General features: G+C 43.2%; 1 protein-coding gene across 1 annotated transcript in view; it reads right to left on the bottom strand.

The window, feature by feature from the left end:
* Positions 1-2,265: 2,265 nt before the first annotated feature.
* The window catches only part of TSNAX (translin associated factor X), a 44,430-nt gene continuing 33,526 nt past the window's right edge, over positions 2,266-13,169 (bottom strand). Inside the window, exons 5-6 of the mRNA XM_039532899.1 lie at positions 8,761-8,888; positions 2,266-4,140 (exon numbers count right to left, since the gene is read on the bottom strand). Coding sequence (XP_039388833.1) covers positions 3,763-4,140; positions 8,761-8,888 — 506 coding nt within the window. The 3' untranslated portion in view covers positions 2,266-3,762. The remainder of the gene's footprint in view (positions 4,141-8,760; positions 8,889-13,169) is intronic.

The raw sequence follows: 13,169 nt of genomic DNA on the forward strand, positions 1-13,169 counted from the left end.
CCCTCCCATGGTCTCACCTCACATCACCAGATGTATCTAGCTTATTTTGCACCTCACCCTGATATCTTCGTCCATGGCTACCCTCCCCCACAGTCCTCCTGCCTTCATCTCCCTTTACACTCCACTTCCCTTTCCTCACACAAACACCTTCTCATTCTCCCCTTTTGTGACTCTCTTCTCCATCCCAACAACAGAACAATTACTATCATTCTTTAAATGTTAAAAAACTTTAAAGCTTCTTTGCAGAATCAGGCAAGTGCTAAACCAAGCAACCGCTTTCTTTTGATATAACCCTCATCTTCCCTTCCTCTCCATCTCCTCCCTTCTGCTTACCATCTTCCTTGCTCTGTTTGGTCTAATCTTAGATTGTAAACTCCTTGGGGCAAAGGCCACGTCTGCTCTATATTCCATATGGCACTATACACATTTTGGATACTGTATAGATACCAAGTTTAAAACGTATGTGTGTGATTATGGTAAACCTTGTGCAAAACCAAAATAACCAAGACAGTAAGTCAAAATAATAATACATGTTCTGTCAACAGGGAGCTGTTCTCTTGCATAACTTCCCTGGCAGTTAAGGAAAGCTAAAGTATGATGGGTTTCTTTTCCCCATTGCAAATGAGTAGTTTCTGTACAAATGTGAACCCAAACAGAAAATTCACTTCTCTGAGAAAGAGGGTTTAAAAAAGGCAGATGATTTTAGCACCCAAGGCAGCCTTCATGAAACATCTGCTATGACGTCACCTTGTTCTGGCTCAATACCAAGCATATCAATGGCTCCACAGAGTAATGGGATAAGAAATGGGAAAACTGCCATTGCTTGTTTAGCAGCTTGTTTTGTGGATAAATGTCACTTTTCAAACAACTACAGTCTTATTGTTGTTTGGGGGGAAATATTTCCTTGAGCAAGAGGTTTGCAAGCCATTAGCTATTTCCCATCTCTCATGGTGCTTTAATATACCACACACACTTTATTACTACTAATGATTACTCATGGATTTGATTTGCTGGACAAGAGGGCCCCTAAGAGGCTTAAAAATCATGCCTGACGTCATTTACAAAAATTAAATATCTTCTGTAACCATGTGGAAAGTTTATTCCAATCTCAAAATTGTTAAACCCAATATATATTAGGCAGAATGTGTAACTGTTCTTAAGAGACTCTGAAAAGAGAAGAATTGCTCCTTTCGCATTCAAAGATTTCCAAAGTGCTTTAAAAGCAGTGAGTGACAGTACTAGTGCAGTGGTTGTTTTGTGAGATACGGTAGCCATTATGTGCTCATCAATGGCAAATGCAGCAGCTTGGGCTTTAGAATCTGTTTCACTGAAAGAGGGTAACACTGCCAGGGCAGCCAGGTTCATCTCATTGTGTGTTTAAAAAGAGCCATGGAATTTTTAACTCCTACCTGATAGCTGCCAGAACAGAGAGAAGAGACTTCTGTTTAATATCTCATGGTGCCTCTAGCAGTTCTCTCTTCATGGTTTTGCTTCAGACAAGTACATCTTACTGCAAGTTTTCTGAGAGATGTAAGTTCCCTCCTCCCAAAATGCAGAGTACCATACTCTCACCAGCTTCAACTGAAGCTCTAGGTGCTCAGCACACCTGAAAAATCAGGCTGTAGGTACAACAAGCACAGCCACTTGGGTACTGTTCTCTATTCATCCCAGGAATAAACTTGTCTTGCCATCAGAGTGTCAACTTCTTTAAGAGCTCTACATTTGATTATGCATGTGGAAGGCCCATGTGCAGCCACAGCTGCATTATTATTTTTAATTAATAGGATAAAATTAATGGGGGGGAGAAACAATGATGAGACCATGTATTGGTGAATTGCCAATCATGACATAAAAGTATGGGGGAATGAGTCAGACCTTTGAATAGAGTTCTGAACTGTAAGAATGGAATGCACTCAGCTATTACTAGTCAAGTATTCTCAAATAAGACTGATAGGTAAAAGAACTACCACTCATTCACAATAGCTTTTTAATGATTTTATTGTTTTGTTTTTGTTTTGTTTTGTTTTTTAAAAAAAGCACTTTAAAAGGTATTAAACAATTGGAAAAACACTTTTTCAACTCACCAAATATTTCTTTACATGGAAACAATGGGAAAACCTGTGATAAACACTAAGTAACTGCTGTTCTGGTCATATATCAGATGACCCCAGTTAACTAGGATATACCATGCTAACGGGAAAAATATTGGCAGTACTACATCATATGGAAGTGGAAATAACAAACATGCAGTATTTTCATTTGTGCTTAAGGGGCCTATTTCCTGGAGTAGCTTTTTTTTTTTTTTTTTTTTTTTTTTAAAAGAGCATATTATTTTATCTGCTGTTTCCCCCCAGCATAATATATAGTTTCAAGGGGCTTTCACAACTTTGGATACAAGTGAGAATTCAGATTATTTGCCAATGAGCTCAAGAATGCCAAATAAATGCAGGGAATTTGCTCATCTGCCTTATTTTGATTGCAATTTCTATTTCATAATAGCATTAAAACACACAAGGCAACACATTTCAAAGGAATAAATCACATCTCAGTTAAACACACTGAACCAAATTCTTTCTTCGCTAACACCAGTTCAACTCCACTGGAGTCCCTTGGGGTTCCACAAATATAGTGGAGGGCAGAATTCTACCCACTGTCTTAACCCTGTATCCTCTTAGGTGACCAGCATGCAACCAGCATCGAGTAACAAGTCTGTCCTACTGCTGAATTATCCATGATAAACTTGTTTGGCTATGTTTCTGCATTTGTCCAGGAACAGGTCTATTCAGCAAACTAAGATGCTGCATCAGTTAAAGCTTTTATTCTTTAAATTTAAAACCATAAATTCATTTTTTAAAGGATTTTCCAAATGATGCTAAAACAGTAAGGCAACAAGGCAGAGCTAAAATAAAGCTGTGAGCCCTGAAATGGCCGGTATACAGTAATATTAACCAGGTATTACGAGTTTTATCAATGAGCAGAAAACTGTTAGTTTCAATTTCACGTTCAAAAACAGTAGTCAGCCCAAACTACAGGTTACATACACCTTTGGCTCTGCTTCAATTTCAGCTTCATTGAGACAAACATTTGAGTTAAGCAGATACAAATTAAACAATGGAGATCCAGCATCAGAGAAGTATGCTCAAATGGGCCTATAAAAACATTCTGATCCCAATAATCTAATGGATCAAAGACTAAGGTAGGTTTAGAATAGATGCTGGGAGGCTGGGTTTGTTTTGCTCTGATTAAACCATTAGGCTACTGCTTCTCCAGGCCTTTGGCCACCCCCTATTCTGACACGGGGGTACACAGACACAGGCTACACTAAGGTGTGGGGCCCAAGAGAAATTGTGGGTAAATCAAAATCATAAAATTTAATTATTCACAACCTGCTCTGAGCATCATGTGATCACTGAAAACTGATGCAGTGGCCCAGGCAGTTTGAAGGGAGTCCACTTCACTGAAAGACACCCAGCACTGAGTGTAGCATTGACATTTAGCCATTATGACAGCACACAGAGTAGAGGAAAACAGGAGATTGAACAATTATTTGAATCTCTCCTCTGTGGGCACTTACACATTATGTTAAAGGGTTTTTTTTTTGTTACAAGTTACCTTTGCAAATAATCTTGCTCTGCTAAGTAAAACTAAAAACATCACTACATAAAAGTCATGACGAGGGTCTATTGAAAACAAACCCAAAATACTAACAAGCTTCGAACTGTACAGCCCAGGGCCCTTTGGGGCCATGATTGTCTCACTGTTTTAGGAAATTCCCTCTTCTCGGTCAATCATTTCTGCTTTGGTGGAGAATACATCAGCCAACATGTGCTTTGGGATTTCAGACCCCCTCACTTTTAATGTATAGCAGGCGTTCTCTACTTTGGCCAGACTCTGCTTCAAGGTATATAGTTTCTTAGACACTTCATAGGGTCCAGTGTTGCCAATATAGGAAAAACCATCATAAATCTGACGTAAAAACTGGCTCAGTTCAAAAGGGGTGTCTATATCACCATTTCCAACACTGTTAATACACATCCGCATCAGCTCTCCTGTTAGATCAGCCACACCCAGCAGGTAATCGACAGGTGTTACCTTCAGGCTCCAAGTGCACGGCTGCTTATCATGTGGATTGGAGGAGGGCTGAGGACAAAACACAACACGGAATATTGAAAAGTGAAGAAATGGTGGTTTGCACCAGTTTAAACACACATTGGCTTAACTGGCATAACTGTAGGCCAACAACAATTGAAAAACATTCAGTAAAATTAAACTACATAGCATTTCTATATAGTAGCAGGTTAGGCTTCAAAAGCACTTAATAAAATTCATTAACCCTTACTTTTGTACCTTACATGTGTATGTATCTTCTACACTTCACAGATAAGAAAACAGTGAAAAATGCATTAACAAACATTTTCAAACACTGAAGACAGCAATCCAGGCCCTATATCTACCATCTATATCTGTACACATAGTTTCCAAATTTGTCTCTGCATATATGTTTACTTGCATTTACATTTTTGTGCACAGACCCCACCAGGTTTAAAAAAATTGGCCCTAACTGACCTGCCCAATGCTAGTGCAGAAGTCAATGTAAGAGCCAGGGTTAGGAAAAATAAATCATACCATTTTGTAATACAATCCAGTATTTCAAAATATAGTTACCATAAAAAGCAGGACTCAAGAATAAATGGATGTGTTGCTCTGGAATTTTCCCCAGATCCATTATTCTACAATCTTATTAAAAGTAACCAATACCTCATGGAGTACTTGAAATATTGTTTTATCAAGAAACAATTCTGCTCCTAAATCATAAAATTTCTGTATATCTCTTCCCACATTCTATATCCCCAAGACATCCATGGTATATGAAAAACTGATTTTTTGTTCTTAAGAGTTCATCTGCTGCTGCTGCTACTTTTTCTCCAGATGAAGTCATAAATCCTGTATTTATGACATCACAATTTGTTGTGAAAATGAGTAGGTCACAGAGGGTTCTGCCGTCAACAGGAGCAGATGAACTCAGCAATCTGGTTTCCTTGCAAATATTCTTAGTAGTAGGGAATATAAGAAGAGAACTATGAAAAACGTGATTTACAACACAATTTCTTCTAAAATAAAGTGATTTCCATGAGTTCTCTGTAGCAGCAGAACTGGTGCTGTGCTCCTCCATGTAAAACTCCCAGTCGCCCTTGTCAACAGTTCAAATGGGACAAAACACTTGTTTCAGTTAGTGGTAGTACTTGAAGCCTGACCATTCTGAAATGTATTAAAATGTTAAGACATTATGGTTTCAAATTGCTCAGTAAAGGCAGCCCTTGAACATCTGTCTTCAAGATGTTTGCTCTTCTCTAGAGACATTTGCTTAATACTATACCTAGAGTTGAATTCCAGCTGCCTGGAAATGTTATGCAGCTGCATGCTTGAGTGTTCAACTCAAAAGGCTAGCAATCTAAAGACACCACATATTACATTTACAGCATTTCTTTCAGGAGAAAGAATATTTATCAATGAAGATACTTGCACCTTACATAACACACAGACTTCTGAGTACACTTAGGACTTAGTAAGGTTGTGTTAAAGTGGCAAACATTTTTCCAGGAAATTTCACCATGAAATTTCAGCAACAATTTTGGGCAAAGGTATGTGCAAAATGCAAAATATACTTTCATCTGGAAACTAAAGTAACATAATGGCTGAGACTTTTTTCCTTTGTGGCTTTTGAAAGATGAGCTGAAAAGAAGGGGAAACACAGAGAGACATTCTGAAACTCTCTCACACACACAAACAGACATTGGAGATGGAAGGCAAGGGCAACAGGATCCCTAATGGCAAGCACTACAGTCACAAAGGGAGCCAAGGGCTCAGGTGGTGGCAGAGGTTTCTCTTCCTGTAGCTAGAGGCCTACAGTGCCAGTGGGAAGGGATTTATTTATTTCTCAAGTCTGAACAACCTGACTGCAACACTGAATCTCTTTGTGTCCAGCTGACATTACAAGAGTACTTTGGATCTCCTAACAGTGGTTCCAATTTCTCTGCAATTGCTCAACTAGCAGTGGCATAAGAGACACCTCTGAATGGCGCTGACCGTTTTTACTATTACTTTGCTATGGAGCACTTCCTGGCGAGTTACACAACAATACTCCTTAATTTTCAGGATCTCATTAAACCTTTTCTTGCCCTACGTATATGCAGCGACCTGTTACACTGTTTAATTTCTATGAGCACTCTTAGGGCTTGTCTTCACTATGGGGGTAAATCAACCTAAGTTATGCTACTCCAGCTACATGAATAACATAGATGGAGTCGATGTAGCTTAGGTCGACTTATCCTGGTGTCTTCACTGCTCTACGTCGACGGGAGATACTCTCCTGTCGACTTACCTTAATCTTCTGGGGAAGATTAGACCCACTAAATTGACCCCTGCTGCATCGATTGCAGCAGTGTCCATCTCCCCATAGTGAAGCCCTTAGAGATATGAATGTATCTACTGGAGTTTCATTCATGATCTCAACAGCTGGTCATTCATCCAAAAATTAAACCAAGTCAAGCCCATGGGAAAATGTGTGCACTGTTAACTACATTACAGAAGAAAAAAACAATACTATAAGCCTGGTTTCACAACTGGCTGTAGACATCAGAGTTTAGCTTTTATAGTCTAATAGTGATAATTTCTTTTGACCAACTAACTTTTGTCTCCAAACAAACCTGTTCAGTCACTTTCTGGAGGCAATGCTAATATCGCATCATAGCTTGCTTAAGACTTTATTCTTTTTTCAAAAATTTTTGGGAGGAATTGCAGCAGTTTCTTTGGTTTTTAAATAACTGATGCTGATGACCACCGGTCTGCCCATCCAGTGTGGACATCTCCATGCATCTTCATTCAGTGTCATTTGAGATTCTTCTCTTTAGAGACTGCAAATGTCTCATTAGAACAGCAATTAAAGTGACATTATGCATTCCACACACTGATCCACTTTACATCCGAATATAAATTTTAAAAATAGAATGTTCATCCAAAGGCTGCATAAAAATGATGGCCAGGCTGTATTTTGGCCATATACAAAATGTTCTATTTAGGGATGGGCAGGGGAGAGAGGAAGGGCAAGAAATGGAAGATGCTGTATTAGGCATAGGAAAGCAAGTCTGTTCCCTGGGAGAAGTTCAAGATTAATTCTAAGTGAGATATCGGTGACCTTGCTAGGACACAGAACACGTATTTTAATACTAGCTGGTTATAGTGAAAAAATGGCAAGTTGATAAAACTGACAGAGGACAACACCCTTCCTCTCATCACTCTCTACTGCTGGCTCCTGTAATTAGCTTATTGTTGAGCAATGGGGCTGAATCAGTTGAAGTTACTGTACCCCTTACATTCACTTGCTTCTTCTGTTTAGGTTCTTATGCTACCCCTATCAGTATGATATCTAAGTGCCTGCTGGATATAATCATATACGCAATATGCATTACAAAATGTAATAGTTCCTCCAGAATTATTGAATGGTACGCTAATATACTGGCCCCTTTTCCCAATGAAAAGGGCTCAGGCTGGTCCATGAATAAAAGGCACATGTCAGGGATCTAGGTTATTTCTACTACCCATGAAAAGCATGGTTTGGCCAAATGCTAAACCAGTAATTGGACTTAACTTTAAAACCTTGTTAGTCCATTATGTTGTGAGCACTAACCATCTCTAACCCACTGTAGGCCTCTGCAGTTTGACTGACTTTTATTACGGCCCCAATACATTTCCCTAGCACAGGGGCGGGCAAACGTTTTGGCCTGAGGGCTGCATCGGGTTTCAGAAATTGTATGAAGGGCCGGTTAGGGGACAAACAGGCAGGCATGGCCCAGCCCCCGCTCCCATCCAACCCCTCCTGCTTCTCATCCCTGACACCCCCCTACCCCCAGACTCCTGCCCCATCCAACCACCCCTTCTCCCTGACCAACCCCGAACTCCCCGCCCCTAACTTCCCCCAGCCCCTAACTCCCCCCCCCACCCCATCCAACACCCCCTCTCGTTCCTGACTGCCCCCCCGGGACCCCTGCCCCATCCAACCACCCCTTCTCTCCCTGTCCCCTGACCACCCCCGGAACCCCAGCCCCTGACTGCCTCCCGTCACCCCATCCAACACCTCCTCTTCTTCCTGACTGCCCTCCCCCCCCCCACCCGGACCCCTGCCCCATCCAACCACCCCTTCTCCCTGACCGCCCCCAGAACCCCTGCCCCCATTCAACCCCCCTGTTCCCTACCCTCTGACCATCCCGACCATCCCCCGAACTCCCCTGCCCTCTATCCAACGCCTCCTGCTCCCTGCCCCTTTACCACGCTGCCTGGAGCACTGGTAGCTGGCGGCGCCTGGCTGGAGCAAACCACGCACTGCGCAGCACAGAGCACTGGGTCAGGCCGGGCTCTGCAGCTGCGCTGCCCCAGGAGCTCGCCGCCCTGCTGCCGAGAGCACTGTGCTGGTGACACAGTGAGCTGAGGCTGCGGGGGAGGGGGCTAGCCTCCCGGGCCAGGAGCTCAGGGGCCAGGGAGAACGGTAGTTTGCCCACCTCTGCCCTAGCATGTCGTATTACCAAGGAAATCACAACTATGTATTTATGAAGAGCTTGCTTCCTATAAATAAAAATTGAAACGATCACCAGAAGCTGTTACAATATGTGATAAATATATTAGAAACACTAAGTATAGGAAGGTTTCTTTGAAAATAAAAGTGGATAAATCTAACTCATCACACGTGAACAAAACAATTCTTACCGTGTTTGTTTCTTCTTCTTGGTCTTCCACTGTAAATATTAGCTGTTTGTTGATCTCCTTAACACTAATTAATGATCGTGTTTTGATGAAATATTGGAAAGATACTGCCTCTACATATTCCTGAAGCCCTGTAGGAACAGCAAAACAGTCAAACTAATTAAACTTCACAACAGAGATCCATGCTTACAATTACAGAAATGTTTTAGAAGAGATTATTTTCAAGGTCACCTGCAAAAGGAAAGTGAAAATGGCGCAAAAGACAGAAATGGGAACTGAATACATAATTTTATTAACTTAATATGCTTCCCCCATATACAAACCAAGACATTAAACCAACATCATGGCTGATATGCATTTTCAGTGTATTTTATTCAGAAGGATACATTATGCATAGATCCTCTTTCCCATCCAGATGCTTTTGTAATCGTAATATAAAGCATGATACTGCTCTGACTGACCTCTCGGGCCTGTTCTTACTAAACAGCAGCTCCTTAAAGTGGGGTAGTAAGAAACTTGTTTTAACAGACTATTTCTCTGACAGAAAAAAAAATGAATAGCACAGTTGAAAGGCTCAGGAAAAAAAAGTTTCCATTAACAGCAGCATTTGCAGGAATGTTAAGCCTGACACTGCACTCTTTATTCAGATAAAATCCCCACTATTGAGTATTTCTGATGAGTGAATACACACAATGGCTAAAAGACCAATTTTCCAGGTAATTTTTCTCTCTCGAGTCTTTCTAGCTGTTCTTTCCTCCAACAAAGCCTGTGGTGAAACTGACTAAGTGAGGCACAGAGCCATGGTGCATAGTGTGAGGACTAAGAGCTGCATGAAAATTTGATTTTTGCTCTCTAAATAACGATGAAGAAATGTGAATTTGCATTGTTCCATCTAGTTATTACTGGAAAGTATTGATTTAAGCCCAAGATTCCCACATCTTCTTTTGTAGGAAATCACAGAATCATAAAAATGCAGGGCTGTAAGGGACCCCAAAGGATCATCGAGTCCATCCCCCATGCTGAGGCAGGACCAAGTATACCCAGACCATTCATCATATATCTACCTTATTCTTAAAAATCACAGGGGGAGACGGAGGGCTGTGTCATGAAGAGGATGCCGCAATCCTGTGAGCGACATGGGTCCCTGGATCAGAAGGGACGGTAGCAAGACACCACCAGAAGAGGGTGCACCAGCTAGCAGAGCTGATCCCTGGAACAGCCAGCATGGGGCGCCACAGTGGTGAGTCACTTCACATCACATGTTGTGGAGAATGTGGGCATTTGGTTGCCCCTGAGGGAAGGGGACTGAGTGAGAGACTCAGAGACTGTTTGACAGCTGCCCTTGTTAGAAGAGGAGTTTGAAAGAGTATTTAAGGGATACTTGGGGGGTAAAGGAACTACGGAGCTGCCGTGTACAGAGACCTTTTTGGCAGAAGGCAGGTGTACCTTCCCAGGCTGGACTTCAGAGATGCCGCTTCCAATGAAGGGTGTTGAAGAGCAACCAAGAAGGATTCAGACCCTGGTGAAGCAGATCCTGGAAAACCAGCGGCATCAGTGGGAGGCACAGAGATACTTGCAGGAATGCCTGAGGCAACTAATGGAAGAGCAGCGTTATTTGCTCAAGACCCTCCAGGAGGTGATCGGGGCCAGGAAGCCTGGGGCAAGAAGCCAGGTCCCAGGGTCAGGCCAGAAGGCCAAGCAGGCCAGTGTTATGCCTGTGGGCAGAGGGGACACTTCAAGAGAGCATGCCCCTATCGGGAAGAGGAGAAAGAGCGCAGGGAAACCCCCAGGGCCCCAACCTGTGAAGAGAAAAGGAAGGGGGAATGCTTGTTTCGCCTGTGGGAAATCAGGGCATGTGAAGAGGAAGTGCCCTCACAGACAGAACAGCAGCTCAGGGAATGGCACACCCCGATTGGGGATGAGAAAGGGGACCCGAGCCAGCAGAAGGGCAAGGGAGATAGAAAGGAACAGAAAGAGGTGCCAGATACCTAGAGGGGGTGCGCCAAGATGGTGGAGAAGGCCAAAGGGGCCGAGCAGGAGAGAAAGGAGAAATGGAAAAGAAGGAAGAGTCCCTTAGACATCCAGCTGAAAGATATGGGGACTTATACAGAGACCAATTGAAGGGAGCTGGTAACTCAGACCCTGGGAGAAGGGGTACTGGGAGAGCCAGCAGAGCAAGGGCCAGGGCTATGGGAGAGGCTGAAAACCACTGAGCTGGCCTTGCACAAGACAGCGCAGAGGCGCACACAAGGACACTTAGGGATACCAGGGAGGAGAATGACAAGTTGCTCCTACTAGTGGAGAAGCTGAGACAGCAGAGGGACACTCTGCAAGCACAGCTGCGGGGGAAGCAGGGGAGGTAACCTCCCACCACCAGGGCAGTCGGTCTTAAGGGAGCGGGTATGTGATGGGGCACCTGCCACACACAGGGCTCCAAGGGGTTAACAGAGCCCTTGGGAGGCTGTGCAGGAGGCAGCCAATCAGAGAAGGACTGACAGCTAATCAGGGCCCAGCAGGCTCATATAAGAAGCGCTGCAGGACAAAACACCTTCAGTCACTCCCTGGAGCTTGAAGAGGGAGGAAGACTGGCTGCCTTGCAGGCTGAAGGCAGCAAGCACCCTGAATAGAGCAGTACTGCAGGCAGAGACCGAGGGAGCAAAAGGCAGCTCCTGGGGGGCTGCAGGGATCTGCAGTCTGAGGTCCTGGCAAAGGCACAGAGGGTGCTGGGGAAGTGGGTCAGGGAGCTCTATTAAGAAGCTGGAGGGGATGCAGCAAGTGGTGGCCATCTACAGGGTCCCTGGGCCAGCACCCAGAGTAGTGGGTGGGCCTGGGTCCATTCCCCTCCCCTGCCATTTGCCACTGAGGAAGTGGCCAGACATTGAGCAGCAGTTGCTGCTGAGGGAAGTGGCTGGACAGTGGATTGCAGGTCCCCAGGAAGGGGGAACACAGAGTGCAGCACAGCTGGAGAGCTGTGTCATGAAGCGGATGCTGTGTTCCTGGGAGTGACAGTGGTGAGACACCACCAGAAGAGGGTGCACTGGCTAGCAGAGCTGAACCCCAGGACAGCCAGCAGGGGGTGCCGCAGTGGTAAGCTGTACCACATCACAGGTTGTTCAACCAGTTTTGCATCCACCTTGTAGTAATTTCATCTAGACCATTTCCCTAGTTTATGAGAATGTCATGCATGACTGTCAAAAGCCTTACTAAAATCAAGATATATCACAGCAATTAACTGATTCATTCCTTACATCCTGTAGTTAGAAATTCACATCTGTCCAGGGGATCTTTTAATATTAATAATTTATACTGCAGTATCACCAGGTGGGGGCTTTGTTCTCTAGCAACATATGAGATGTAAGCTCTTTGGGGCAGGATCTATGACTTATAACTTAAAAAAGCAAGACATAAACAAGTAGGGCAAGCAGGAAGAGAAAAGATGGGCTAACAAATAGTATATTGTTTTAGCACAGATTAGCTGTGTATATAATTTGTAGTGAATTGTAGTAAACACAACTCACTACCTGCTTAGCAGTTACCAGATGGCAGTTTTCTGTATGTATGTACTACAGAAGAGGTGAGATTTAAAGAGGGACTTGAAGGAAGATCAAGTCTTGGTAGCTTTACAGATTTGGACTGGGAGTTTTGTCCTTCTTTGTAAGGGGCTGAATTGCGGAAAGTATGTGGGAAGTGCCCATAAGCAGGCAATTGAGGCTGGCATGCTTGGTAGAGTGTAAGGCAGTCATTCTCCTTGGGGGTATGCAGAGATCTTCCAGGGGGTATGTCAACTCATCTAGCTATTTGCCTAGTATTCTAAAAGGCTACATAAAAAGCACTACCAAAGTCAGAACAAAGTAAAATTTCATACAATAATTTGTTTATACTGCTCTATATATTATACATTGAAATTATGTACAATATTTCTATTCCAATTGATTTATTTTATAATTGTAAAAATGAGAAAGTAAGCAATTTTTCAGTCAGTGTGCTGACATTTTTGCATTTTTATGTCTGATTTTGTAAGCAAGTCGTTTTTAAGTGAGGTGAAACTTGGGGTATTTAAGACAAATCAGACTCCTGAAAGGGGTACAGTAGACTGGAAAGGTTGAGAGCCGCGGCAATAAGGTAATAGAATGGATAGACATGGTGGGGGTAAAAAGTGAAGAACTTTGACAATGCAGACAAGAAGTTTGTACTTGACATGTTGGAAGATAAAGAGCCAAAGGAGAGAGTTAAAAAAGCAAGGTGACAGTCACAGCAACATGCCAGGAAAATTATCTTAGCAGCTGCATTTTGAATACACTTGTAGGAGGCCAGAGAGGAGAGACTGCTGTATTCAAGGCACAAGATGATATGGGCTTAGACAAGAGTTTTGGCAGTGTGGGCAGTGAGGAGAGATTCGATCTTGAGGTGAA

Source organism: Mauremys reevesii, linkage group 3 (genome assembly GCF_016161935.1).
Source record: "Mauremys reevesii isolate NIE-2019 linkage group 3, ASM1616193v1, whole genome shotgun sequence".
In the NCBI taxonomy this organism is placed as follows: domain Eukaryota; kingdom Metazoa; phylum Chordata; order Testudines; family Geoemydidae; genus Mauremys; species Mauremys reevesii.